This window comes from Chanos chanos, chromosome 11, assembly GCF_902362185.1.
Source record: "Chanos chanos chromosome 11, fChaCha1.1, whole genome shotgun sequence".
In the NCBI taxonomy this organism is placed as follows: domain Eukaryota; kingdom Metazoa; phylum Chordata; class Actinopteri; order Gonorynchiformes; family Chanidae; genus Chanos; species Chanos chanos.
Genome location: NC_044505.1, coordinates 20,687,621 through 20,713,797, shown reverse-complemented (window position 1 = coordinate 20,713,797; position 26,177 = coordinate 20,687,621). Strand labels below are relative to the sequence as shown.

The window sequence follows — 26,177 nt, the reverse complement described above, 5'->3', positions numbered from 1 at the left end:
CCAAAACTGCACACCAACATCACGAGACCGCCATTTTATTGAAGTTTGGGCCAAAGAATAACAGATTTATCACTGGCATGTGCCTGTTTATACAGTCAGAAAGCTTTTATAAAATGGTACCATTCTCTCCATAGACGACTCTCACAAAATGGTATCACGCTTTCCATCAGTGACATGACCACATCAGAGTGGTCGTGTTCTTAAGGAAGCGTATAAGAGAGATGACCACAAACACTCCCTCGTCGCAGAAAACCAATACGAGCACTTACCGCCGTTACAGAACGCACGCTCTCGCTCGTTCACTCACTCACTCACTCGCTCGCTCGTTCACTCACTCACTCACTCACTCACTCGCTCGCTCGTTCACTCACTCACTCACTCGCTCGCTCGTTCACTCACTCACTCACTCGCTCGCTCGTTCATTCACTTCACACTACAGACACGCTTCCCGTGATGTTTGTATCCATAACACATATGCACAACGCTACTTATAGGCATTAAAGAAGTTACGTTTTATTGCAAACATGTTTTTACATTATCCTCATATCTCGCACTCTCTGCACTTGTAATTTAATTCTAAGACAAGTTGCGTGGTCCATACCTCTCTATACGTTGTGTTGTGAATGTATCTGTTTTGCGGTGTGTTATACAGGCTGGTTAAGAGGGGAGTTATGACTGCGGTTATGGTAAGGACACTTGGTCATGTGCAGTCTACACTCGACGCGTGGACCGGTTCACCGTAGCCTCTCTCGGTCTGTGAGCGGTGCACGGAGAGATCTGAGGACGTCCAGACTACTCTCCCTTCCCTGCTTTCCCTGATGCTGTTCTGTTAACGGGCGCTGATTTCTGCAGCATCGGCAGCGTGTCCCTCTTCTCGATCTTCCGCAGCTGCTTCTTCTTTATCCTCTTGATTTTCGCTGTGTTCCGAATCTGGGAGAAAGGGGGTGGAGGAAAGTGATGTAAGAGAGTACAGACGGGGGAAAACATGCAACCTAAACACAACTGTGTTAGTGAAGTGAGATTCAACCTATGTTTTCATGCTTTATATTTCGAGGGAAGACTAGACACTCGCTGCCCCTGTGCAGTAGGCAGTATGTGTGTGTGTGTGTCCCATGTATTGCTATCTTACTAGGGAGAGAAGTCTCCAGTAAGATAGCATAATCTGAAAAAAGTGCCTGGTGGGGACCAAAATGCTGGTCCCCACTAGGAGATCAACATTTTTCTAAACTATATTATTGTTACTGATAAAACAAAAAGTGTCAACACATTTTTTGGTTAGGGTTAGATTAATATTCTTTAGTTACAGAATTATGGGAGTCAGTGGGAAGTCCCCACTAGGACATGAGTGCAAACTTGAGTGTGAGTGTGTGCACGTGTGTGTGTGCGAGTGCAACTGTGTGTGAGTGTGTGTGTGTGCGTATGCGTGCATGTGTATGCATGCGTGTGCGTGTGTGTGTGTGTGTGTGTGTGTGTACATGAAGCATTTGTGTGTCGAATTTTCTGTTTCATGACAAACATTCTGACTGGCAAGAATTAAATTTGCTGGAGATTTGATACATTTGCTTGATATCAATGTGCAAAGGCATAAAAAAACACTCTCCACGATAAAAGATTACTACAAAAAATACACAGGCCTATTATAACTACCAAACCTTATTCTCATTAAATGTTTTCAGGGTCTGTCAGGGTGCTGTCTCAAAACCATTCTGGTATGGGACAAACTACAGATACATCAGGCCAAAAAAAGTACTCATTTACTGTGTTCGACCAGCACCAAAACGTTTGTGGTGAATTTTCTTTTTTTTTTTTCTCTCTCTCCACAGTGCACACTGAGCAATTTCTCAACCCCATACACTCTGCCACGCCTCGCTTAGTTAAACTTTTCATCACACCCTCCGCCCCGAAAGCATGCATTTCATCTGTCGTAAAAGTCCGCTCCTGAGGCTAGACGACCTGTTTAGCTTGTAGGTCATGACCTCTCAGCGGTTTAATTACTGGCTTTTTCCTCAATCTTGACATTGTCAACCGCCTCCGTTCTAGTCATTTTCACGGCTGCGGAATGAGAGCTATCTGTGTTGACATCACTGTACCGTCAGTTCAGTTCATCAAAGCGTACACACGTGTGTGTGTGTGTGTGTGCACTAAGGTGTGGGTTTAGGTGGGGGAGGAAGAAGAGAAAAAAAAAAGAGCCTGAGGTAATGGAATTCATTACTGCTTTTTTTTCCTCTCGCCGACTGAAACAGTCAAGTTTGCATTAGAGCGTTTTCCGTTAGGGAATTTGAGTGGAAAACATGCAGTTCATTGCCTTTGGATGATTCCTGTTGGACAAACACGAATGCTGGCAAACAAAACCTCAGCTCTGTGTGTATGTGTGTGTGTGTCTGCGTCTCTTTGTGTGTGTGTGTCTTTCCCTGTGTGTGTCTGTTGGTGCATTCCATTTGCCTCGGAAGTCGGAACTCGGAGCTGGGAATGACATCACAACCAAATTGACCGCATTCCCAGACAACAAGTTGGAAAACCGTTTTAGCCAGGTTAGCTGTTGTTAGCCATTGTTAGCAATACCAGCTGATAACAACACATTAAGCGGTATTTTGCGCATACAAACGCCGTAGCAACATGTCCACGGTTGTACTGTGTGTCCGACTGACTGAATGAGACAAATAAGACAGAAGGGCCAATAAACAGTGAACTACTACAGCTTTCTCTACTTCAATAATGGGGGCAGCGATCTTGGATTTTGAAGTCAGGGTTGGTGAGGTTCCTCCGAGTTTCCGAGTTTCGAAATCCGACTTCAGGGGACGTTCACGTTGAAATTTCCGACTAGGAAAAGGGAAATTCCGACTTCCGAGTTCAAATGGAACGCGCCGTGTGTTTGTGCATGCGGTGTGTGTCTGTGTTTGTGTGTGTGTGTACATTCTTACCACTTGCACTATCTCCGCCTTCCTCTCATTTTCTGCTCGCCTCTTTATGTTTTCTGCTCTCCTCCTCTTCTTCTCCTGTAAAAGAACCAAACTAGGTTACAAAAACAAAAAAAGCAGACAGATGATTCTAGCAAACCGTGAAGAATGGTTACACGTAATTACTTAGACACAGATCCTTCTCATTGACCAGTCAGTGCTACCCTAACGAGTCTCCGCAGTTCTACGCACCTCCTTCTCTCTGGCCTTCTCCTCATTCAGCTTCTGTTGATATTTCTTCAGCAGTTCCTTCTCCCGTCTGACCTCCATCTTCTTCTCCCATGACGTGCGTAGAGGCTTGTCTCTCAGCAGAGCAGAGAACCTGGCCAGAGACAAAAAAAAAAAGCCCAGTGATTCTGAACTCAGCTTAAATGACTGAACAGCGCAAGTTCCCCTTGGGCCACTGAATGTACTAAAAGTGTACTCAACAGAGTAACAGCTCGGCTAGATTGTTTAAAATGCGTGATTGTCTGTTATAGTACGGATTAAGCTAAAAGTTTATGATTTTGTGCACGGCTAAGGCTGTGTGTGTGTGTGTGTGTGTGTGTATCTCTGATAACTTGTGTAAGTCACACAGTTGGGGAAAGGTGGAGGGTCTAGTTTTCACCTGCATTTCAACTATCACCTTCTATGTGTTGTTGCAGTCTCTAAAGCACCACTGTTGAGCTAAACCAAAACGAACTATAAAAATTAAGTTCCCTAATGTCCCCTCTTAGGTCCTAAAATAAAGGGGGGAAATTTTCTAAAAACCTCTGTGCACTCCTTTAGCAGTTGGACTAAAGCCATTTTATTTTCTTAAGAAACACTTTGCTATACATTGCCCATAGATTATTCCAACTCAAATCATATGATAAGATTTGTGGGAACCTTAAGCATTCAGTAAAACTGTTTAGAAGATCCAATTTGTCCCAAAGGCCTGTCCCGTCATTTGTTAGGACATGGGGAATCCGCATAAATGGTTCAGGTTCCTTCCATAAATCACCCACAACCTACCGCAATTCCGAAACATTAAACAGTCTGTAACATCAGTTCTCTATTAGGATCAAACTCTTTATTATTTGAGGGTAACGCTTCAGAAACAGAGGAATTTTTTTTGTCCTTAATGTTTTCCCGTGCGGAAATAGCGTCACCTGCTGGCCAGAAAATAGTATGATCACTGAGTTCTACGATATGATACAAAACATTTTAATGACACATTAATATGTGAGCTTGAGAAAAAGATCACCACTATATTCACCAGGAATTAGTGTTTAGAAACAATATTCCACGTTGCACTTTCACACAGTTTGATCATAGCAGAAAACTGATGTACTTGTGTACTACTATAAGCGCCTCCACGACTCACCTTTGCTTGTTTCGATCTTTCCAAATGCGCCCCGATTTTGGTTTTCCAAGAGGGACCATCTGGTCCTTTTTATCGCAAGATTCCGAGTGAGTCCTCTTTCTAGCCTGTTTTGCAGAGACGACAGAGACTGACTTCTCTGTTGTGTTTCCTTGGTTCTCCTTCTCGCTTACCTCATCTGAAATTAAACGAGTTTCAGTGTCCGTCACTGAGGAGATAAGTGACTGACTATTTGCAGTTGTTGCTGATTTACTGATGACAGTACACACCGATACTTCAGGATTCGGGCATGGGTCCTCTATCGGACTGGGAGAATCTGCTTTTAAAGGGCATTCGATGACCGCATGTGTGTCTGCTGCCTCGTGTTGTGCCTCTAGAGTACTCTGCGCGTTTTCTGAGGGTACCTCTTGGATAACTGACTTTCTCGTACGGCGACTAGGAGTCCTCAGAGTCGGCATCTCTGAGTCCAGGAGAGCGGCTGGTGTCCGAACTCTGCGGCCGCTACGTGTTCTTGTTACTATTGGAGGAGGTAGTTCAACTCCGGTATCCTCTTCGTTTGCGTGTCCGCTTGACTCATTCTCCTGTGCGTTTTGACCATCATGGCCATTCGGCTGACACGTAGACATCGTCAAACTGTTGTTGACAAAAGCTAACTCTATTAACAACTGTTTTATTGAAATTAACTTGCACGTGCATTAACATGTGTTGATGCGTACCCGTGCCGTAGAAACAGGGAGGAAGTGTTGAAACGCAAGAGTAAGGTTATTTACTGCCACCTAATGGCCCGGAATGGAATAATGGTCAGGTGTTCAGTCACATGACAAAAATAGCATTTCCGCACGGCGTTTGTAAATTGGTTAGATCAGAATTTGTCCCGTCAAAGGAGGAAGCATGGGGTCCGCAAGAAGTTGGGTTTGGCTGTTTTCTTTCCTCGCGTTTCTTCATACCGCAGTAAGTGTCTGTTGTCGAAACAATGTGGTTGTGCAATTTTTTTTTATGATAACTTTTCCATTCGTTAGTAGTCCTCTTACGTTAAATACAAAGATTCAGGTTTTCAGTGCAGTTAACGTGAGCTGTCAGTTGTTTTAAACCCCCTTTTGGAATGCAACGGTCACTTTTGACTGTCACGTAGAATATTGAGCAAATCTGTATCTTGAGTGTTAAATCTTCGATTCCTCGGAACTTTTTTCCTTGTAATATTATGTTATTAGATGCATTACGTCCAGTGCATCTGACTGTCTGTCACATGAGAGTGAACTATTAAGTGCACTCATCTTGTTGCATTATCTACACTCAGTTAATTTCAGTCAGGTTCTGTTTTCTTTAGCGCGTTTCAAGTTTACTGGCATTTACTAGAGAGCAATGTGGACATCGCGATCAGTAATGAAATTCTTGGGCTCGGGGCCAACTCTGCTTGCATAGTAGAAAGGTAGAGTAGATAAGAAATAGAAAAGAACAGATAAGATAATATAAAGTAGAAATATACTTTATATAATATAAAAAGAAATATATACGTGTACAATATACAATAAATGGAGGATAGAAATGTAGTAAAATAAACAGTGGATGTACAGGCGATGTAGTGTATCAATTTTTAAAGTGCAGGTGGCAACTGCGAAAACAGTTGCGGTGTAAACAGTAGAATGGAGTAGATATGCACGGCAAAGTAGACAGTGATCAGTCTAAGGGTCCAGCAGCGTGGAGTGTGTAGTATGGGTGTTTGGAGCGTGTGCATGTGCAGTGTCAGTGGTACACTTTTTAGAGTGTATGTGGTCTCAAAGCAGCTTTTGTAGATGCGAAGAATTTGTACACTACCATGTATTACTTATGCGTTACTGTTTGCAGGAACAAGGAAGACATGGTTTTAGATGGTTATTACGCTGTTGTTCTGATGTACTGCGGCCACGGTGGCCCCATGTAGTAAAACATTACACAGCATAATATGCTTTAGCTTGTTGTGGAATTACAGTACTAAGCCCCTATCTAAAATATATGATCGTAGCTGTATAAAAGCGGCATACGCTGAACTTTTACTACGCGTCTGATAACATTAACTTATAATCATGACACCATGTTTTTTTTTAATTGACTCACAAATAAGTAGATACAGATAGGCATGTGTCCGCAAGGATGGAAGTTCAACGAGAGGGCATTTAAAGAGTTTCAAGGACAGAGCCGCTGCACGTGGAGCCAGCGGACACCGAGTGCTCTCGCGGCCTCCACTTTCAGAACCGTTCCGTCTATTTTAACATCACCTCCATTGTCATCTTGGTTGTTTTGGGGTTTTTTTAACGAGGATCAGGGACAGATTTGAAAAGGATAACTTTAATTTTTCTGTCCCCTAGCTTGCTGCCACTCGCAGTTTCACCATCGACTACGAGCACGACTGCTTTCGTAAGGATGGGGAGGCGTTTCGGTACATTTCTGGCAGTATCCACTACAGCAGGATCCCAAGGGTCTACTGGAAGGACAGGTTGCTCAAAATGTACATGGCCGGACTGAACGCCATACAGACGTACGTGCACCAACCCAACCGTTTTGTTGGATGAGACCGTATCAGTCATTGGTTTCTATCTCTGCGTTTGTTTATTTTTGTTTCCCCCATCTTGAATTCGTTGAATTGTGAAATTTTGAAATGCATCATCATTCATCCTGGTTGAGAAACTCACTAAGCCTTAAATGCTCTCTGTGGAAAAGCAAACACACACACACACACACACACACACAGAGGTAAAGCTTAACTATCACACACGGCTAATGCAAAGGGCTTGGCAGTGGTTTGAAAATACAGTACTTCATTTGTTGTCAGAAATTTGTCGTTCCTATATTTTTTAATGTGATTAAGGGAACTGAGAGCAGAACTGGTAGCTGATTCAGTAGATAATGCAGAGTGTGCTTAACCACCGCTCAGATACCAACTCCATTACTGCTACTGCTGGATTTGAATTAAGGTCGTCTTCAATGCTAAATGCTACTTTCAGTTCTGTAACCATCTCTTCAACAACACTCGACTGTCCTTTGTCCACAGATACATCCCTTGGAACTTTCATGAGCCATCCCCTGGCCAATATGACTTCAGCGGAGACCGGGATCTGGGCCACTTTCTCAAGCTTGCTCAGGACCTGGGCTTACTGGTCATCCTTCGACCGGGTCCATACATCTGCGCAGAGTGGGACATGGTGAGAGAGACAGACAGACAGACAGACAGACAGAGACAGAGAGAGAAAGGGAGGGGGGAGTGAACTGAACAGAGGAGCAAAGAAATGAATTTGTGACTGTGATGGAGGGAATGACTGACAAGGTTAAAATGAGGTAGAGGAGGAGGAGAGATCTAGAGAGAGAAGTAGGGCAGGAGAGAGCTGATTTAGCCAAAGCACGAATTTCTTTATCTACCTCAGGGCCGTCAGACAGCGGTGAGTAAATAGATGGTTCTGACTGGTCCCTGTTTCCTAGACTCCAGGCCCTTTTTTTTTTCCCAGTTCCTGTATTTACTGCTCCAGGGTACATGAAAAGACTGAACTTTGGTCAGATCAGCCACTGTGTCATACAGTTTAATTTAGGGTTGAATTTCTCATGCTTAAATGCTCCCTTTGGCAAAAACACGCACAGTCTGGTAAAAACTCACCATCAGCGCCGATGCAGATAGTTAAAAAAAAAACAAAAAAAAAGAGGGAGTTCTTTACAAGTGTTTTCAATATCCATAACTTGGCATTGTCTATTGTCAGAAATCAGCTTTAACTGTTTAATTGTTTTAACTGGTTAGTCTGTCTACACAGGGAAGCTTTACAGTATGAAACATATCCAGTTGTTCTGGATGTTCAAGAACAGAGTACATTTTGTAAATGTTGTAATTTAAATGTTTTAGGGAGGCTTGCCTGCCTGGTTGTTGAAAAAGAAAGACATCGTCCTCAGGTCGTCAGACCAAGGTGAGTCCGTTTTAAATGTGTACCAACCTCTAGAACCGAACCACACGACTGTATTCTCTGTTTGCTTTCTGTTTTTTCCTTTCCTGTACGGAGCACCGTCTGTACCGACGTCGCTGCATTGTTCCCTCTCGTGTTGTTGTTTGTAGATTACATCACAGCGGTGGACAAATGGATGGGAAAATTACTGCCGATGATTAAACCGTACCTGTACCAGAACGGTGGTCCTATCATCACTGTACAGGTGAGTCCATACGTTATATTCCGACATGATCGTTCAGCTGGCTCCATGGAGGTTACATACACTCTGAAATGGCTCCATGGAGGTTTCATACACCCTGAAATGGCTCCATGGAGGTTACATGCACTCTGAAATGGCTCCATGGAGGTTTCATGCACTCTGAAATGGCTCCATGGAGGTTACATGCACTCTGAAATGGCTCCATGGAGGTTACATGCACTCTGAAATGCTGGGTGACTACTACACTTCATTTCACTATGATTCTGCAAAACTGTGGAAACTGACACAAAGGATTTTGTTGGCGCTCAGAAGTGGCTTGTTAACCCGAACGGTTCTGTCTTCCAAAGTAACTGAGGGATTTATGTTTCTCTGACCCAGTGGATCACTTTTCTTTGCCTTTTTTGTCCTCTTTAGTTTTAAATAACTTTATTTTTGATATTTTTTTTTTGCTCTTATTTTTGTAGGTGGAGAATGAGTATGGCAGCTATTTTGCCTGCGATTACAACTATCTCCGTCACTTGACCAAACTTTTCCGCTCGCACTTGGGAGACGAGGTGGTGCTCTTCACCACCGACGGAGGAAGCCTCGGCTACCTCAAATGTGGCTCGATACAGGGTCTCTACGCCACGGTGGACTTTGGAACAGGTGCGTACGACCTTGTTTCCAAGGTCGCAACCTCCTGAACTCGCCGTTAAATTCTAATCAGTCGCCCACTGCTAACTTTGTGTGATTTGACGGAATTTGCTGCGCTGATTATCGTCAGTTTATTGACAGCAAGGGCCTCATTTATTCAGTTTCCATAAATGACACATTTCATGTGTCTGTGTGATGAACTTTTGGAAAATGCTTTTGCATAAAAAGCCAACAGGTAGTTTTTAAATAAATAAATTAAATAGATAAATTTTAAATAAACCCTGTGAAACAGTGTTGCTCTGCTGCACATGCGTGGATGCATAGATTCCACATGGTTGTAGGTACATGAAGGTTTTTGCGCATTTTGGTAGCATATTCTTTAAATACCACCACTGTGTTGTGTATATCTCTGTAATACATTCACAGCTTAGTCCTAGTGCAGATAAGATATTCTTTTTATTTATGTATATACAGATTATTTTTTTTAGATTAGCGAACTAAGAATACTTTCCACTGAAAACAAACCATGACTCATTGTCAGACTTCTGCTTGGCTTTGGAAAATATAACTTTTTTTTTTTTTTCGCATGTGACAGAGCCACTCATCACATGTTTTTCAACAGTGTCAGTGACACTTTAGACCGTATGAGCGTGAATTCTAACATACTGATCATTTCACAAAGTTATTGTAAAGGTTGTGTAGCTTAATGGTTGTGTGTGTGTCTGTGTGTGTGTGTGTCTGTGTGTTGTGTGTATGTATGGGTATGTGTGTGGTTTTGGAGCAGCTTCCAATGTGACTGCTTGCTTTGAGGCTCAAAGACACGCAGAACCTCACGGACCTTTGGTAAGAAACCTTTTGACCTCGTTGCGTTGGTGCTGAGATAAGCAGCGGATTGTGCTATTTAATAACCTCTATGATAACTCGTACATCACCAGAGTGAATGTTAAGTTAATGGCTAACTGTAGACTGCTTTCTACATATGATGAATGAATGTGTATAGGCAAATCACAATGACACTGATTCGCTGGGTCCATGAGGGTTTACAAGAGGATCCTCTGCTTTGATAGTTTGACACAGATAAGATAAGTCATTTATTGACTGAGATTTACTCTGGCTTAGGCCACAGGTCACGCTCAGGACATCCGATTCCCCACACCACAACCTGCAGTTATCTGCAACGTGACTTTCAAACACTTGTTTCCAAGGAAAAATAAAAAAATTACAGTGGTCCTTCATACTCAGTATATATTGATAATATTGCAAATTAATATTAACAAACTAATATTCTCAGTTCTACTGCTTTAGTTTATTATATATGTAATACTTTTGGCGATTAGGTGAGGGGTTGCTATACCAGTGCTCGGGTTGACGCGTTGGAGACGTTATGAGTGCGACAGTGGTTACTATAGCAACCAAACTGTCCATTTCAGGTGAACTCTGAGTTTTATACTGGTTGGCTGGACCACTGGGGAGAGCGTCACTGGATGGTGCCAACAGCAGCCATTCTGAAATCTCTCAACGAGATGCTGTCTATGGGAGCCAATGTCAACATGTGAGTCACGTAATGACATCCCAGTGATATCAGTCATGTCGTCCTTTCCTAGAAAAGACGGGTTGTAGGAAGCCACTAGACCTCTAATGTAATTCTTATGTAACCGTAAAGGAATAAATGTCAGCTCTAATGTTTTTTGATCGCTGACTTCATGTGTAATGACTGCGGATGTTCTGATTCCTTTTTATGAGTGATGTATTTATCTTTTTGAAAGATATTATATTGATTATAGATTATAGTTACACAGTATGTTTTGTCATGGTAACGTGTGACAGTGGTGACAATTCTCGCCATAGGTACATGTTCTTTGGTGGAACAAATTTTGGCTACTGGAACGGTTAGTGTTCTTTCTTCAATAATACCTCCATAAATCCCTGAACTCTGACTCAAATACAGTTTATTTAAAGCTACAAGATTTTTTTTTTAAAAAATGACACAGAAGAGATGTAGTTTTATGAGGAGTTTAGAGCAGCCGAAAATGACCACACACCAAGTCTTAATCTATGTTTTTTAAAAAATGACACAGAAGAGATGTAGTTTTATGAGAAGTTCAGAGCAGCTGAAAATGACCACACACACCAAGTCTTAATCTGCGTTTTGCCCGTCTCTCTTTTCGTAATCTCAGGTGCCAACACACCTTACGCGCCCCAGCCGACCAGCTACGATTACGATGCCCCTCTGACCGAGGCTGGTGACCTCACAGACAAGTATTTTGCTATTCGTGATCTCATTAAAATGGTAGTGTACCAACCCCCTCGACCCCTTCACCTCAACCCAGCTAACACTATTCAAATAATAGAGTTCTCTGAATGTTTGATGTTGAATTACGTGAACCAAACATATATAAAAATGAGTTGAGCAGAAATTGTAGATGCTGGAATTACTGATGGTTTTTTTTTTTTGTTTGGTTTTTTTTTTGTTTTGTTTTTGTCTTTGGTTTCAAAACAGTACAAAGAAATACCCAAGGGTGCCGTGCCTCCGTCAACTCCTAAGTATGCGTACGGAGTAGTGCCCATGAAGACAGTGAGTGACCGTAAACTCCTGACCTGAGAAATACCTTTTTACTCAACTGCTTTCTCTAACCATTTCCACAGCCAGGTTTTCCCTGATGTTCTTTTTTTTTTTTTTAATGATCAAAGATCTTTCTTTCTTTCTTTTCTTTCTCTCTTTCTTTCTTCATGTCTTTCTCCCTTTAACAGTGCCTATCTAAATGTTGATATGACTTTATTGCAGGCACAATAACTGTAATATAATCCTGATATCTACCTGATGCTGTAGAATGACCTGGGTGAATGAGTTCTGTGGTCCTTGTGTCCCTCGCAGCTGCGGACAGTATCTGATGCTCTGGACCTGCTGGCCTTCTCTGGAGCTGTAAAATCTCTCTACCCTCTTACTTTCATTGAGCTAGGACAGGTAACCACACACACACACACACACACACACATTCCCTCCCTCCTGGCCTTTGATGCAGTTTACCAGCTAATAATTTACTAACTTAGACATTGTAAATTGGTCTTAATTTACCTGTTTCCAACAGTGAACGCGTCATAAACTTTTACATGTTCTACCCTTTTCTGTCACCGCGTTCAGCTCTGTTTCACGGGTGTGATGAATGTCTGCGACTGACTGTGCGTATGTGCACTTTTTCCTCCCCAGTCCTTTGGTTTTGTGTTGTATCGGACGACCCTGCCTGTGGACTGCCTGACGCCCACCCCTCTGTCCTCCCCCATGAACGGGGTCCACGATCGAGCCTACGTGTCTGTGGACGGGGTGAGCTGTTCTTCCCTCTGTCCCTCTTCACTGGTGTCATACCATGCTTGTCCAATAGACTCCTCGTACTTCTTCTCTCAGTACAGTATTATTCAGCATGGTGAGCCTGGCAAGGAATGTGTGTTACTTGATACGAACTACACACACACACACACACACACACACACACACAAGCGCTCTGCAGAAATAAAGATAGTTTCATCCCGTGTCTATGAGTAAATGAGCTGTCCGTCACTGTCAAGACGTATCCATTCCTTTTTTCATGTGCTGTTGCTTTGGAGCGTGTTTTTGTTGTGTGTGTGAAGCTCTTTGGTTTATTTGATACCAAATACACACGTTTTGTGCTGTTTTACTGAGGAGTTGTGTGCTCCTTTTGGGCAGGTTGCTGTTGGGATATTGGAGAGGAATAAAGTCATCAGCATTAACATAACTGGTAAAGCCGGTAGCCAACTGGACATACTGGTGGAGAACTTGGGAAGAGTCAACTTTGGGAAGGATATCAATGACTTCAAGGTAGGCAGCTGTGTTTAACTCAAAACTGTGGCTGTGCAAAATTGCACGTAAGTCAATACGACTGAAAGTTTACACACAGTGTTTATTCACACAGAACAAACTCTTCAGTCAGCAGACGTTTTGTTTCCACGTTGAATGTTATGTTGCTTCCGGTTCTCTCTATGCTTTTACATGTTTGTCATGTTGTACCCATCTCTCTCTCTGTCTCAACCCACAGGGACTCGTGTCTAATGTAAATCTGGGCTCTAATGTGTTGACTGGCTGGCTGATGTACAGTCTCAGTATTGATGAGGCGGTGAGGGAGGGGCGTCTGCAGAAGGAGGGGTCCGTGCTCTCCGCCCCTGCTCCGCCCTCAAGCCTCTCCCCGCCAACCTTCTACGCAGGCAGCTTTGTCATTCCCGACGGCATTCCCGACCTCCCTCAGGACACCTACATCCAGTTCCCGAACTGGAGGAAGGTATGGCTCTCTCAGCCCTGGTCTGACGGATCAGACAGGTTTAGGGAGGAGGTAAAAAAAAAAAAAAATAACGAAAAGAAATATTTAGTTTAAAGGTGAATAAAGAGCACATTGATTTGTGCTAGACATTTGAAAATAATGTTTCATGCATGCTCAGAGGAGCCGTCTTAGAAAACATATAGAGACGTTGTCTCTCTTTCTCTTATATAGGTAACCCTGTGCGTCTCTTTCATAAATGATTTAGTGGTCACTTGCTCTTGTGATGAGTGATAATTAATGAGCTACAGTGGATGGATTATTACCAGTCACACATTTATTGACAGAGTCACAATATAATCCCTTTGGCGCATTTTGCTGGGGTTGGATGTTATGTATGTAGGTAACATGTACTGGTCTTCTTTTGAGGACTGTGGACAAATTGCATTGTCTTTCTACAGGCTTCAATACCTATCTTTATGCATATGCCTATATATTGTCAGAATGGTCAAGGAATACTGGCTAGATTTCATTAGTAAAATGAATTTTATTGAGACTAATTAATAGAAATGATTACATGTAAAAAAACAAAAAAAAAAAGGTTTTAGAGAGGAATACATTTCTGATGTCAAACAGTGTTTTGATGTAACAGTACTAAATTAAAATATGTACTCTGTCATCAAGTAGAGAGTTGTGCGATTATGGTTGACTGCTCTGCGGAAGAGTCCGGAAACATCCTCTCGTCCCTTTGTCGAACAGGGTCAGGTTTGGATCAACGGCTTCAACCTGGGCCGGTACTGGCCAGCCCGCGGGCCTCAGGTGACCCTCTACGTCCCGGCCAACCTCCTCAGCACGGCCGCCCCGAACAACATCACCATCCTGGAGCTGGAGTCGGCGCCGTGTGACCCGGGGCCCTGCGCGGTGGAGTTCACCAACACGCCCTTCATAAACGCCACCGTGACACCCACTCTGACCCGCCCCAGACGCCTACAGGTTAAAGAGGATCTCCTGTGATTCCACCGGCTCCCCGTCGAATCGCCGTCTGTCAGCCGGTCGAGTCAGGGATGTTAAGGTACATGAGGGTATAAGACGTGATCAGAAATATTTCCTAAGACACCTAAACCAGATTTTTTTTTTTTTTTTATTTTTACTGTATTTTCGATGTGTGATGAGCATATTTTACACCACTGGACGTTTATGGACTTTATGTGAAATGACTGTGGTCTGTTTGTCTGCGGAAAGTGTGTTTTTGTCCATGTCTGATCTTCACCGTGTATGGCTTGGACGATAGTCTGTCTGTTGATCGTGGCGTACGCAGAATTCTGCTGTACACTGGTTGCAGTTGACGTTTGGTGTCAACGTCAAGGTGAGAACACCATGCCATACCAACACCTCTCTTATTCTGTTTGGTTTTCTTTTTCCCGTGTGTCTGTCATTGGCTCAGTCTTTAACACAGATAAGGATCCTTAATGCTGCTATCTCACACACTGTCCCACTCTCTGGCTGTTGGGAAATGTTGGTGTACCACTCAAGAACAGTGTCTTAATTTTGCTTAATTTTGTTTTTTGGTTTTTGGTTTTTTTTTGTATTGTTATTGTTATCATTATGATGATTACTTGAATCACTCATTGTCACAATGGAATGTCAGTTCGTTTTTGAAGCTATTTTAGCTTTTCTTTTTTTTTTTTTTAATGAGATTTATATCACCTGTTTTGGTTTCTCCTGACCTGCCTGTGGTCTTTTTTTTTTTTATGTGATTTTTTTGGTTATGTGAATGTGAAACGGGACTTGCACTGTGGCGACATGTTAAAGGCTCTGTGACAACGTGTTTACTTTAATTCACTCCTTTCTTGTGTCTTCTGTCGCCTTTCTGCGCCCTGGCATATCATTATGTCGTCATTGTTCAAAATCAAATAAAGTGCCTTTATGTAAAGAAAAGGAATTTGAGATAAAAAATATCTCTTTGCACTTTACTTTGACCGTTGCGTAAACTTTAAAAATGTAGAGTGTTTTTAACTGTAAGTGTTGTTGACTGTAAACACACACCTCTTTTGCAAAAAAAAAATCATTTTTGTTGGCTGAAATTTTATTAATAAATTAAGAATCTTTTGAATCCTCTCTGTGAAATGTATTAGTGCATGTATTGAAGTCCTGTGGAAGTGCGCTATGGCTGAAACGTCATTTGTAAGCGTTCAGTTAGTCTAAGTCATTGTGATTGAACTCTGTTTGCTGTTGCTCTCCATCTGAACCTAGACAGGACCATCTTCTAACTGTGGTATTTGACAGTTGAAATTCCAAGAATGGAAAGGGGCAAACGGTCAGGCAAAAAGTTTAAGGAGAAGGACAGAAAATTAGACATTATGTACACAGTCACTGAATATGTTTTGTTATGTTATGTATGGTATGTTAAAGCATGATATTAACCATTTTTTGAACAAACAAATCTATAGATATTTATAGAAGGATTTAAATAAATGAATGAACGCCGTAAAACTAATATATATGTTCTGTTATATTGTGCACGAGAAACTTCTGCCGCCTGGCCCGCAGTCAGACCTCACAAATGACGTCACCAGTAAGGCATGCAGGGTTGCCAGAGGATTTCATTTTAAGTCATCCCACAGTCTACTTTTGAAGTACATCACAAATGCAGTTGATCTAATAGCTGCAGGTCTCACCAGAGTTCTCAGGGTCAGATATGGAACATATATAAAGGCTGAAATAAGACTAAATCGCGTTGGAAAGTGGAACTGTACAGAAGTAGCATAGAAGTAGCAGTATTAATTGTAGTCGTCGTTTTGCCGTGTTGGTTGTGTTTTGTTGATGTTTGTGTGTGTGTGTGTGTGTTGGGGGGGGGGGGGGGGGGGGGGTAGTAAAATTAAATGAAGATCACAGGGTGATAGCTCCACACTAGGGAGAAATAGAACCATGTGTACTTCCAGTGCAGATCTTTCACTTCAGTTTCCTTCCATTTTCAAAAAAAGAAAGAGAGAAAGAAATCAACAAGGCCGTTCTTTTTCCAACACTGCAAGGTCGGAAAATCGTGGGAAGTTAACTTCAGATAATGTGATTATACATAACATGAAACTCTTTGGGAAATTGTGTGTAGATGAGAGGTTTTAAGATTGGCAATTTAAGAGGACCTGGCAACCCAAAAGGCGGGCACTCCCACCTCAACCGGAAAAAGAAAGGTCAGAATCAGAGATTTCCATCGGTAAGCCTAAATATAACTCATTTACAGTAAACCATGCAACAGTGTTTTGTCTTGTGGTGTACAATTGCCATGGATTTTATAGTGGTGATTTGAATTTAAACACTTAAAAATAAGTGAAAATATTCTTATGGTATTACACATCGGTATTTGCTGCGTCCCTAGCTTGCTAGCTTGGGTAGCCATGCTAAGCAGTAGGCAACCGGCTTATTCGCTGTAAAAATGTTCTAAATTCGCTTTCATATCCAGTTGCGACGACTTCATGACTGTTAACTTGTTGTTACAATGCTACGTGTTTAGCTCTACGGTAGAAGTGTTTGTAGTTTACGATTACATAATTTTGTCAGCGTGCCAGCAGCCTGGGTTGCTGTACTACAACAACCACATTTCAGTGCAATAAGTGTATGTTGCTATATTATTAACCGTATCGCCCGTCTGGCTAGATCAGTTCATTCATAACTTACTATTGCATCGGTCACGAATCTTACGTGAAATTCAGATATAATATTCCCGCAAGTAAGCTTTATGGTTTCACTGTATTAGTATCGGCGGTATGCCACAAGCCATATGTTTTGTGATTCTTGTTAATATGGACTCTTACCCCCTTCTTAACAGGTGTGCAGCATACCTGACATTTGACAAATGACCGCTAAAACAAGCGGCGCTTGTACCACAGCATAAACAGGCAGCTTTGCGGGCCCCGCATCTTGACGGACGACGAAAGAGATTTTCTTATCCGGAGTACACAGAGAGACACTTAAAGTCACTCACAATGACAAGACTACGTACATGAAATCGTCTGTTTGAGTGACTAAACCTGCGGATATGACTAAAGCCCCAAGGACAGCAACTGCTCTTAACCCAACGAAGTCTGACTGAATTCGCGACCTTCGTCTTAGAAAATTGAATGTCGCTAGCGGTCTTTGAGTAGTATAATTTTTTTGGTTATTTCACGTGGAGGCCTTTTATAGATCTCTAACCATGGTGGATAACCGGTACGCCACAGCGTTGGTCATTGGTTCGGTCCTTAGCTTGCTTGCCTGTGTTTATCTGTCAGTCGCAATGGGAACGCAGCATTGGTACCAGTACCGTAGCCTACCACCTAGTAACGACATCAACAACGGTTCGGACCTCCAGGGTCTGCGAACAGAATTCACCACTGAAGACGTGGATGAGAAGACGTACAGCGATGCACTATTCCGTCTTAACGGTACATTGGGATTGTGGTGGCGCTGTATACTGGTGCCCAAGAACACACACTGGTTCAGAGAGCCTGGTAAGTTTACTGAATGAGAACATGAGACAAGATTCTTTGTTCGACACCTACAGCGTCAGTCGGTTTTAAAGAAAAGTTAACTTTGCGTGGAACCTTACGAGCAAGATTAACAGAGTTGAGGGCAGCTCTGAAATATACTGATAATCGATGTTTCGATATGGTCCAGTTCTTGGAGTTTGATGTGGAGTTGGAATTCATTTTCAGAAGTTGTGAGAATGTTAAACTGGGATCAAATCAGAATTGTCAGAAAATGATTTAGTTCAGTACAATTGCACGACCAGAAGAGGTATTATTTGTAATTAGAAAACTGTAAAGCTCAGTAATTGGTTATCAAATCAAATGAAAGAATCCTTTCATATACTTTGTTCATTCTGACAAAGGGGGTCACACTGGGGATTTTTTGAAGTCTTTTAAATCATAAAACGTTGATGTGTGAAAATTGTCGACCGAGAATCATTCAGTCTTTTTGAAGCCTCCTTAAAACTCTATTTTAAAAAAAAAAAAAAAAAACATTGAGCAGAACTTTCCCTTCAAACCTTCGAAGCAGACAAATGATGCTCAAAGTGTAGCATCCTCATTCACTTCCCAAAGTGGAAATGACATTGCATTTCACTGAATCCTGTTCAGGCGACCTGTATTTTCAGTTTGGTTTGGATTCTGACTCCTTGTCAGTGTTCCCATGGTTCACTGAATTCAGAGGTGATGAATTAATTTATGACTTGACCACAACCCATGACTCTGTTTAGAGACTGTCTCCTCTTTCATGTCGTCGGTTAAAACCTGATAGAATTCCTGACCACATTTTTAACCCAACAGGAGTGTCTGCTAAAAGCCCTAAATGGACAGATTTCACACATCTGATGTACAGCAACGCATGACAGAAACGTCTTCAAACCTGTTAAAATATTGTGGGAGGATTTTTTTTCTGTTCTTTTCTCCCCTCTTCTTAATCCTAACTCCTCTCTTATATTTAAGAAATTAAAACATAAGACAAAGAACCCAGAGGAACTGTAAAGGTCATTTCGTGTTTAGATCATAAACTGTTTGGGACTGAAAACAATCTCTGTGTGTATCCATGACATGGTCAGACATTTGGGGGGAACTCTCTGTTTTCCCATCTCCCCGTTTTCCAACAGTAACCCGCTGCAGCAAGCTACACCGCAGAGCTAGAGTAATTAGAGTTAGAGACTAGTTCTAGCTTTATAGTATCTTATCAGGACAACAGCAACATTATCATTATTAATAAAACTCTATAAAAGTCAATACAGGCTGTTTCTTCAACCCGACAAGCAGAAAAAAAAAGAAATCTGTACTAAATAGAATTTAATGCGCCAAGTATGCCATCCGAATGCCACAAAAATGATATGGTGTATAATGGATGTGATATTTTGACTGGACCTGTATAGACATAATCACTGTGTGGAAGGTGCAGTACCGTAAGATTTCACTAGGCTGTGCACTTCGGTTTTAAGGCGGGGTAAAATTAGCTCGGGTGTCATGTTTTTCTATTGAGCTGTGTACTCAAATTTCCAGCTGCCTGAAGTAGGATCCTTTGCCACTTGCCTGATACCACTGACACATCTCAGTGGGAATTATTTTCACCAAGAGGAATGTGTAACCACCGGCTAAATTGGACTTTCCGAAAGAATTGGCTCCTAACCTTTTGTTTTGCACCACTCTGATCTGTCGGTGGCTCTTTTAGTCACTGTTAGGGGTGTCTGCACAAAATGAACTGAAATTAAACAAAACCTACGTTGTTGGCAACTGTTTAATCTTTGATTAGTAATTTTTACTAACTGCTAGTGCTAGTTATTTAAGTATCTAGTTTTACTCACGTTATTTGTATTCTTGCCCTCTCTCTCTCTCTCTCTCTCTCTTTCTCTCTCTCTTTTTTCTTTTTATCCTTTTCTTTGTGTTTCTCATCTCTCTCTCTCTCTCTCTCTCTCTCAGTCACTCACTCTACCACTTCTTCCCCTTCCGTCTCCTTTGTTTCAGAGCCTAAACTGGAGACTAAGTGCGTAGCCTTCACTCTCTCTCAGCAGTTTAAGACTAAGTATGAAGAACCTGGCAACCACAACTCTGGAGAGCACCTCCTGCGCACCTGTAAGTCTCTCATAAACACACACACATGCGTGCACACACACACACACACACACACACACAAACTCAGGACTTCAGCTTTCCACGCTCTCTGTCTCCTTCAGACCTGTGGCGTAGCCAGTTCCTGTTGCCTCTGGTGTCTGTGGGCCTGGTCTTTTTGGGGGGGCTCATAGGTGTGTGTGCGTGCCTCTGTCGTAGCCTCACCCCTACACTGGGGGTCGGAGTGCTCCACCTATTGGCCGGTAAGAAAGTTAACCGCGTTGTGACACATTGAACCACACGCTCGCATGTCTGAACAATATCGTCAGAACGATGAATATCCCTCTGTTATCACAGGCGACCTGCAGACACCTGTCTGCCATTAGACTGCATAGAAGTTAATGCCTCTCTGAAAGTTTGTGCTGAGTGTTTAGGATGTTTCTGTCTGTTCGCATTCTGTTATGGAACTGTTGCGTTCTCTTGTGTCATGCATCGTAAGAAAAATATTGATATCGTCAGATAAAATGGGCTAAACTGCTTTATAGAAAAGGTTTATCATTCCCAAAATCTCAAAAGATAACAAGGGCGCTCAGCCAACCATGATCCTTCCTACGGAGAATGTGCCCAATATCGAAAGAGCCAAACTGAGTGAGAAGGCAGACAAAAAAAATGATTAAAAAAATGAAAGCAACATTACCTCAAGCTTTTGCGTTCCACTGCTCTGTCCATAGGTTTGTGTTCTCTGGGCACGGTGTGTTGTTTCTTGGCTGGAATGGACCTGCTGCACAACAAGTTGGAACTGCCAGAGGGCGTGACCTACTCGCTGGGCTGGTCTCTGTACCTGGCCCTCATCTCCTCCCCCCTCCAAATAATGGCCGCCGCCCTCTTCCTCTGGGCGGCTAGGAGTCACCGCAAGAACTACACCCGGATGATCGCCTACAGGGTCGCTTAGGCAACCGGTCGCCCCAGGCGACCGCTTCACCCGTAGCACTCCCCGAAATTTCCCTGCACAACCACTCTGTTCGGCGTGGAACCGCTGACTCCGCAAAAACTCAGCGACCGCAGAACTACAGAATTACACCTGCACTGCTCCGTGAGCTCTCAAGTAAAATAGATCCATAAATAAAAATACACTCGTGTCATGAAAGACTGCAGAAACAGGACTGCAGTTTCGAACAGGCCGGACACCGTCGCCAAGGCGATTGTGAAGGGCTGCCAGATTTGTGGAGTCCTCTTAGGCCAAACTACACTCCTGTGACAGCCGATTTTGACACATCCACCAACTGATGAGAAATTCTGTTCAGTAACAGTTCACCTGGATGCCTGCTCACCTTTTCTGACATGTCGCCAAACCATAAGCTCAGTTTTCAGTGCACACGCTACCTGTATATTTAACTAGTTTGGCATGAGAATGTGTGCTGATATTCTTTTAGATTTTTTTTTAAGTTAAACCTGTGTTTTATTTTTCCCTTTATAACTGACCATTGACAACAAAGGGAAGCTTTTCAGAATAGATTATAAACGCATCAACTACACATTAATTGAACTCATTTGGTCTGATTTCAAACACATAAACATGTTGGAATGCAAAAAATCTTTTTTTTTTATGACATTTTTCTTAAAAGTAACCTATAGTTTAACAATTTTTCCCCCTCGTAAACATTTGTTGTTTTATATGTAACTATAAATTTTTTTGTTGTGAGATTTTGTGTTTGCCTGAAACCTCTCTATTACATTTTTATTTGAATTTGCCGCACTGTTTGATAAAAAGAAAAAGAAATGCCCATTTGTTGGTTTGTTTGTTTGTTGTGGAATATCTGATCGGACCACTGTTGCTTTTCTTTGAAAATATCCTGTGTACTGTTTACTCTCCGTTTGTGGTCTTTATTGATATGTGTTTTTGATGTTACTTTGCCTACAGTTGTACCTGTTGTTAATTGAATGTACCTTAATGGCTATTGGCCACTTCCATGGCAACCGTGCCGTTGCCATAGAGATTAGTTTGAATTCTTAATTCACTTTGGTGGTGCCACATCTTTTCACCTGTGCGTGACTTCATTTGCATTCTGTTCACTTATGTGTTTCGTTTGTACCAGCGAGCCAAGTAAACATATCATTTTTGAAAATGGTTGGTTTTGACAGAAACACAAAATAAGTTAAAGAAAAAAAAAAAACACACACACACACACTCCGAATAAAATGTTTTTTGCAATAAGTGAGTTGGAATTTGGGCAATACCTCCTCATTTTAATAAGGCAATTCACTGTGTCTTCATTTTGGTATCTCAATATCTTCTTTGGCTTTTCTACATCTGTGTTACGTGTTCATTTTTATAATGAACACGCTCTGATCTTAATAAAATTTCTTTACCTGAGGTCACATTCGTCTTCTTCTATTCTGTCCTCATACCCACATAATCACCGTACAATCACGTTCCACACATACATTGGATAACAGAAGAATCATTCAGTCTCTAAATGTCATTTCAATACGAGACGTCATTTGACAGCTTGCAGTTGTGCATAGTTTTTATATAGAGTTTGTCTGAGTCAGAGATCTGTAAAACCTTGTGCAGTCTTTGTCGGTAAAATGTGCTTTTTTCTGACGTTTAGAGACGTGCTGATTTCACCGGCTGCTGCTGTTTCTGTTCTGTTTCTTCACTCCCTTTTTTTTCCCTTTTTCTGCTTTTGAACCCTCAGCGTTCGCTCTTCTTTTCCTCAGCTTTTCTTCACTTTTACCGAGGGCACCCTGAGCGTCTTCTTCTCGGCCAAGTGGAAGGCAATGCCTTTTTCGTAGTACGCGCACTCGTTTATGAAAAAAGGATAGAGCGACTCCTCTCCGTCGAATCTGACCGTCTCGCCAGAGAACGTCAGGAATACGGGATTGCCGGGGTTGAGGAGAGTAAAGTCTCTGTCCTGAAAAGGCAGGAAATTCACAGATATCGTTTTAGGTTTCAGTTCCTAAGCTGCCTGCCGTGGTTCTAATTTGCTCAGCCATGATGACATAATATCGTTATCACTTTTCTCACACTGATACAGTGAATACAGCAGCTAGAGTAAAGACCAGCATACAAAGGGGACAACAAAGACCGGACATAGCAGGTCTCAGGTGTTTGTTTTTGTTTTGTTTTGTTTTAATTGTTGACTCTTCTCAGAGGTTTTCTGAGACCTTTCCATGATACACACACACACACACACACACATATATATATATATATATATATATATATATATGCATGTATATGTGTGTGCGTGTGTATGTGTGTGTATCTACTCAGGAGAAAACAATCTTTAAGAGGGTGGTCTTTGAACTATTTTATGTACACTGTAATGTAAAATGACATAGTGACACAGTTTAGGTATCGTTGCGACACAAACACAAGTCAAGTCTGATACCGTGTCACCGAGTCATTTTTTGTGATTTAAACGTAAAGACAAAGTGTTGTGGACTGATAGCGAGGCAGTGGAGTTAACCTGCAGCTGAGGATGAACAGCCGCAGTGATCTGACGCGTCTCTGGTTCTCTGGGGTAATCCATACTTCTCTTACGGACGTAGGCGTCAACCTCAAAACTTTCAAACACCACACCTAACGAAAACGCAGTGAGAGAGAGAGAGAGAGAGAGAGAGAGAAAAGAGGGGTGGGGGAGGGAGGGAGGGAGGTATAACTGGTAAGACATGTTTCCTTCTGATATGAGTTAAACCTCACCCTGATACACACCCTACCCTTGTGATTAAATGTTCACACAGCTTTCATTAACAAACCAAAGCAAAAAAGAAAAAAAAAAGTCTGGTGTTGTGAAAGCATTAACGTGCAGATAGAGCTCTGTTTTTGAGGATATATACCTGAGTGAAACTGATCGATCCACTCTAGAAACAGGTCCACTCCTTGCTTCATGATGTTGAAGATATCTGCTCTGATCACACCGTGAGGTTGTGGACCAACTTCTAGTGCTACATGCCAAAGAATAATACGTTACGTATCTGGGGTTTATTCGGGCTACTTTAGGTTATGAATTATGCAGGCAAAACACTTACAGAAACCATGCTTTCCCATGGAGTCCAAAGAGTAAGAATCAGCCAATGGAATGTCTATTAGTAATAACCTCACAGGTGCGTCCGTTAGCTTGGACTGAAATACACACATTTCATTGGATGAAATAACATACATCTAACGTGCATCACAAGCAAACAAACAAACAAACAAACAGATGAGTGGTTGTAACTAATGAATGCAACACACGTTTCATATCTTCACTATGACCACGCAGGATTAGATGTGCCTGTGTGTGTGTGTGTGTGTGTGTGTGTGTGTGTATGTGTGTGTGTGCGCGTTTGTGTGTGTGTGTGTGTGCGCGTGTGTGTGTGTGTGTGCATACAGGGTAAGATGATTGTTTGTTCTCTTGCCTGGATGTATTTATAAATGTGTAGGATGGTCCAGTCGGTGCTGCTGTTGTGTGTGTGTGTGTGTGTGTGTGTGTGTGTGTGTGTGTGTGTGTGTGCGTGTGTGTGTGCCTGCGTGTGTGTGTGTGTGTGTGCGCGCGTGTGTGTGTGTGCATACAGGGTAAGATGATTGTTTGTTCTCTTGCCTGGATGTATTTATAAATGTGTAGGATGGTCCAGTCAGTGCTGCTGTTGTGTGTGTGTGTGTGTGTGCGCGTGCGCGTGTGTGTGTGTGTGCACATGTGTGTGTGTGTGCATACAGGGTAAGATGATTGTTTGTTCTCTTGCCTGGATGTATTTATAAATGTGTAGGATGGTCCAGTCGGTGCTGCTGTTGTGTGTGTGTGTGTGTGTGTGTGTGTGTGCGCGTGTGTGTGTGTGCATACAGGGTAAGATGATTGTTTGTTCTCTTGCCTGGATGTATTTATAAATGTGTAGGATGGTCCAGTCGGTGCTGCTGTTGTGTGTGTGTGTGTGTGTGTGTGTGTGTGCGCGTGTGTGTGTGTGCATACAGGGTAAGATGATTGTTTGTTCTCTTGCCTGGATGTATTTATAAATGTGTAGGATGGTCCAGTCGGTGCTGCTGTTGCAGATGAAGCACAGGCCCATGTTAGAGGTGGTGTTGTGGAGGTCACACAGGAGGTCCACGGCCTGAGCACTGCATTTGGGCCCCAGCAGAGTGTTCAGCTCCTGCGCTCTCCTTACCTCATACGGAGTAGTGTCAGAAACTGGGGAGCTGATAAAGGAGAAAGGGGGGGGGGGGTGGAGGTGTGGAGGTGGAGGTGTTGTTTCATCGCGTTTCACATTTTGCATCAAATTTACCGCAGTTTCAGTAGATCTTTCAAAAGGTCGCAGACTGATTTAGTGAAGCAAATTTTTACTCACTTTTGAAACTGGAATTAGAGCGAAAATTTTATACAGAGTTATATACATCATTCTTTCACCCCCTTTCATTTTTTTTTTTAAATCCCTTTTCAAAGTGTTTTTTTTTTCTTTTTCTTTTTCTTTTCCTTTTTTTTCTTTCTTTTTCTTTTGGTTCTGCACCCAACCTGAGAACAGCGTTGGTGAAACAGCGATTCATGTCTGTCTCCACATATCTCCTGCACACCTCCACGGCCCGCGGGTTTGACACCACCAGCGTCAGGGAGACGGTCCTCACTTTGTCCCCCTCCTCTCTACGCCTCCTCTCCATCTCCCTCACCACGTACAGCCCCGACAGCTCGTTACCGTGGGTACCGCCGCACACCGCCACGCGGGCCAGGCCCGGTAATGTGACTGGCTCCCCCATCTGAAAGACGGAAAAAAAAAAAAAAGTGTGTCTCTCTTAACATTGTTGTTTTGGGTAGTATTGCTCTTCGTAGAGTGTTCTGATACTGCTAAACATTCTGGAGCAGGTTTATGGCTTTTTTTTTTTTTTTTTTTTTTAAAAAAACAACATACCTCCTACATCAGCACATAAATGTCCCCATTAACTTTCATTCATTACATGCCATGCATGGTCTTGTCATGTCCTGTCACGTCAGTCTGTTTGTCTGTCTGTCAGTCCATCTGCATGGTCTTGTCATGTCCTGTCATGTCTCTGTCTGTATGTCTGTCTGTCTAATCGGGTATTAACATGGGGTTAGGCTAAGTGGGCAGGTGGGTGGGTGGGTAGGCACGGAGCGGCTTCACTGAAGGTATAGAATTTCTGCCTGGAAAATAAATAAATAAATTACAATAAAGTATTGGAGCCACTTCCAGGGTGTAATGATGCACCGCTACAGGGGATCTCTGGATTTGGAGGTAAGACAAATGTAAAGGGCATTCA

At 42.4% G+C, this 26,177-nt stretch overlaps 4 protein-coding genes across 10 annotated transcripts in view; 2 read left to right on the top strand and 2 right to left on the bottom strand.

Moving 5' to 3' along the window:
• Nucleotides 1–491: 491 nt before the first annotated feature.
• Nucleotides 492–5,017, bottom strand: ccdc86 (coiled-coil domain containing 86). 2 transcript variants are annotated; one of them, XM_030787970.1, is made up of 5 exons: nt 4,569–4,652; nt 4,303–4,477; nt 3,150–3,279; nt 2,922–2,996; nt 492–930 (listed from the first exon to the last, which is right to left on the bottom strand). In XM_030787970.1, the coding sequence occupies exons 2-5, from the start codon at nt 4,359–4,361 to the stop codon at nt 793–795; spliced, it is 402 nt and encodes a 133-aa protein (XP_030643830.1). In that variant the 5' UTR covers nt 4,362–4,477; nt 4,569–4,652; the 3' UTR covers nt 492–792. The 2 variants fall into 2 exon arrangements, with proteins under 2 accessions (XP_030643830.1, XP_030643829.1); XM_030787969.1 differs by having other exon boundaries at nt 4,303–5,017.
• Nucleotides 5,018–5,190: 173 nt separating this feature from the next.
• glb1 (galactosidase, beta 1) lies at nt 5,191–14,431 on the top strand. Its single transcript, XM_030787852.1, has 16 exons — nt 5,191–5,250; nt 6,645–6,814; nt 7,328–7,478; nt 8,165–8,225; nt 8,372–8,466; nt 8,928–9,108; nt 9,881–9,939; nt 10,527–10,648; nt 10,945–10,985; nt 11,274–11,386; nt 11,597–11,671; nt 11,972–12,061; nt 12,305–12,418; nt 12,800–12,931; nt 13,149–13,388; nt 14,124–14,431. Exons 1-16 carry the CDS (start codon nt 5,191–5,193, stop codon nt 14,376–14,378), a joined length of 1,959 nt encoding a protein of 652 aa, XP_030643712.1. The 3' UTR covers nt 14,379–14,431.
• Nucleotides 14,432–17,556: 3,125 nt separating this feature from the next.
• cldnd1b (claudin domain containing 1b) lies at nt 17,557–21,263 on the top strand. Of its 3 annotated transcripts, XM_030788158.1 has the most exons (5): nt 17,557–17,665; nt 17,726–17,851; nt 19,847–19,954; nt 20,056–20,193; nt 20,662–21,263. In XM_030788158.1, exons 1-5 carry the CDS (start codon nt 17,557–17,559, stop codon nt 20,880–20,882), a joined length of 702 nt encoding a protein of 233 aa, XP_030644018.1. In that variant the 3' UTR covers nt 20,883–21,263. The 3 variants fall into 3 exon arrangements, with proteins under 3 accessions (XP_030644018.1, XP_030644017.1, XP_030644016.1); XM_030788157.1 differs by having other exon boundaries at nt 17,557–17,851; XM_030788156.1 differs by having other exon boundaries at nt 17,557–17,851; nt 19,802–19,954.
• Nucleotides 21,264–22,132: 869 nt separating this feature from the next.
• LOC115823956 (N-acyl-aromatic-L-amino acid amidohydrolase (carboxylate-forming) B) overlaps nt 22,133–26,177 on the bottom strand; it is a 6,176-nt gene continuing 2,131 nt past the window's right edge. For all 4 annotated transcript variants that reach the window (XM_030788005.1, XM_030788006.1, XM_030788007.1 and 1 more), the window contains exons 2-7: nt 25,420–25,658; nt 24,911–25,106; nt 23,966–24,059; nt 23,774–23,881; nt 23,404–23,516; nt 22,133–22,845 (exon numbers count right to left, since the gene is read on the bottom strand). In XM_030788005.1, coding sequence (XP_030643865.1) covers nt 22,648–22,845; nt 23,404–23,516; nt 23,774–23,881; nt 23,966–24,059; nt 24,911–25,106; nt 25,420–25,658 — 948 coding nt within the window. In that variant the 3' untranslated portion in view covers nt 22,133–22,647. The remainder of the gene's footprint in view (nt 22,846–23,403; nt 23,517–23,773; nt 23,882–23,965; nt 24,060–24,910; nt 25,107–25,419; nt 25,659–26,177) is intronic.

Excerpts from the sequence above, each read along its gene's own strand:
- cldnd1b (XM_030788156.1), top strand. The coding sequence starts at position 17,557 with ATGGTGGATAACCGGTACGCCACAGCGTTGGTCATTGGTTCGGTCCTT. Across the intron at positions 19,955-20,055 it reads AGAGCACCTCCTGCGCACCT|ACCTGTGGCGTAGCCAGTTC; the intron begins GTAAGTCTCTCA and ends TGTCTCCTTCAG. Across the intron at positions 20,194-20,661 it reads AGTGCTCCACCTATTGGCCG|GTTTGTGTTCTCTGGGCACG; the intron begins GTAAGAAAGTTA and ends CTCTGTCCATAG.
- glb1 (XM_030787852.1), top strand. The coding sequence starts at position 5,191 with ATGGGGTCCGCAAGAAGTTGGGTTTGGCTGTTTTCTTTCCTCGCGTTT. Across the intron at positions 11,672-11,971 it reads GAGTAGTGCCCATGAAGACA|CTGCGGACAGTATCTGATGC; the intron begins GTGAGTGACCGT and ends TGTCCCTCGCAG. Across the intron at positions 12,932-13,148 it reads AGGATATCAATGACTTCAAG|GGACTCGTGTCTAATGTAAA; the intron begins GTAGGCAGCTGT and ends CTCAACCCACAG.
- ccdc86 (XM_030787969.1), bottom strand. The coding sequence starts at position 4,925 with ATGTCTACGTGTCAGCCGAATGGCCATGATGGTCAAAACGCACAGGAG. Across the intron at positions 3,280-4,302 it reads AAAGATCGAAACAAGCAAAG|GTTCTCTGCTCTGCTGAGAG; the intron begins GTGAGTCGTGGA and ends GTCTCTGGCCAG. Across the intron at positions 931-2,921 it reads AGGCGGAGATAGTGCAAGTG|ATTCGGAACACAGCGAAAAT; the intron begins GTAAGAATGTAC and ends CCTTTCTCCCAG.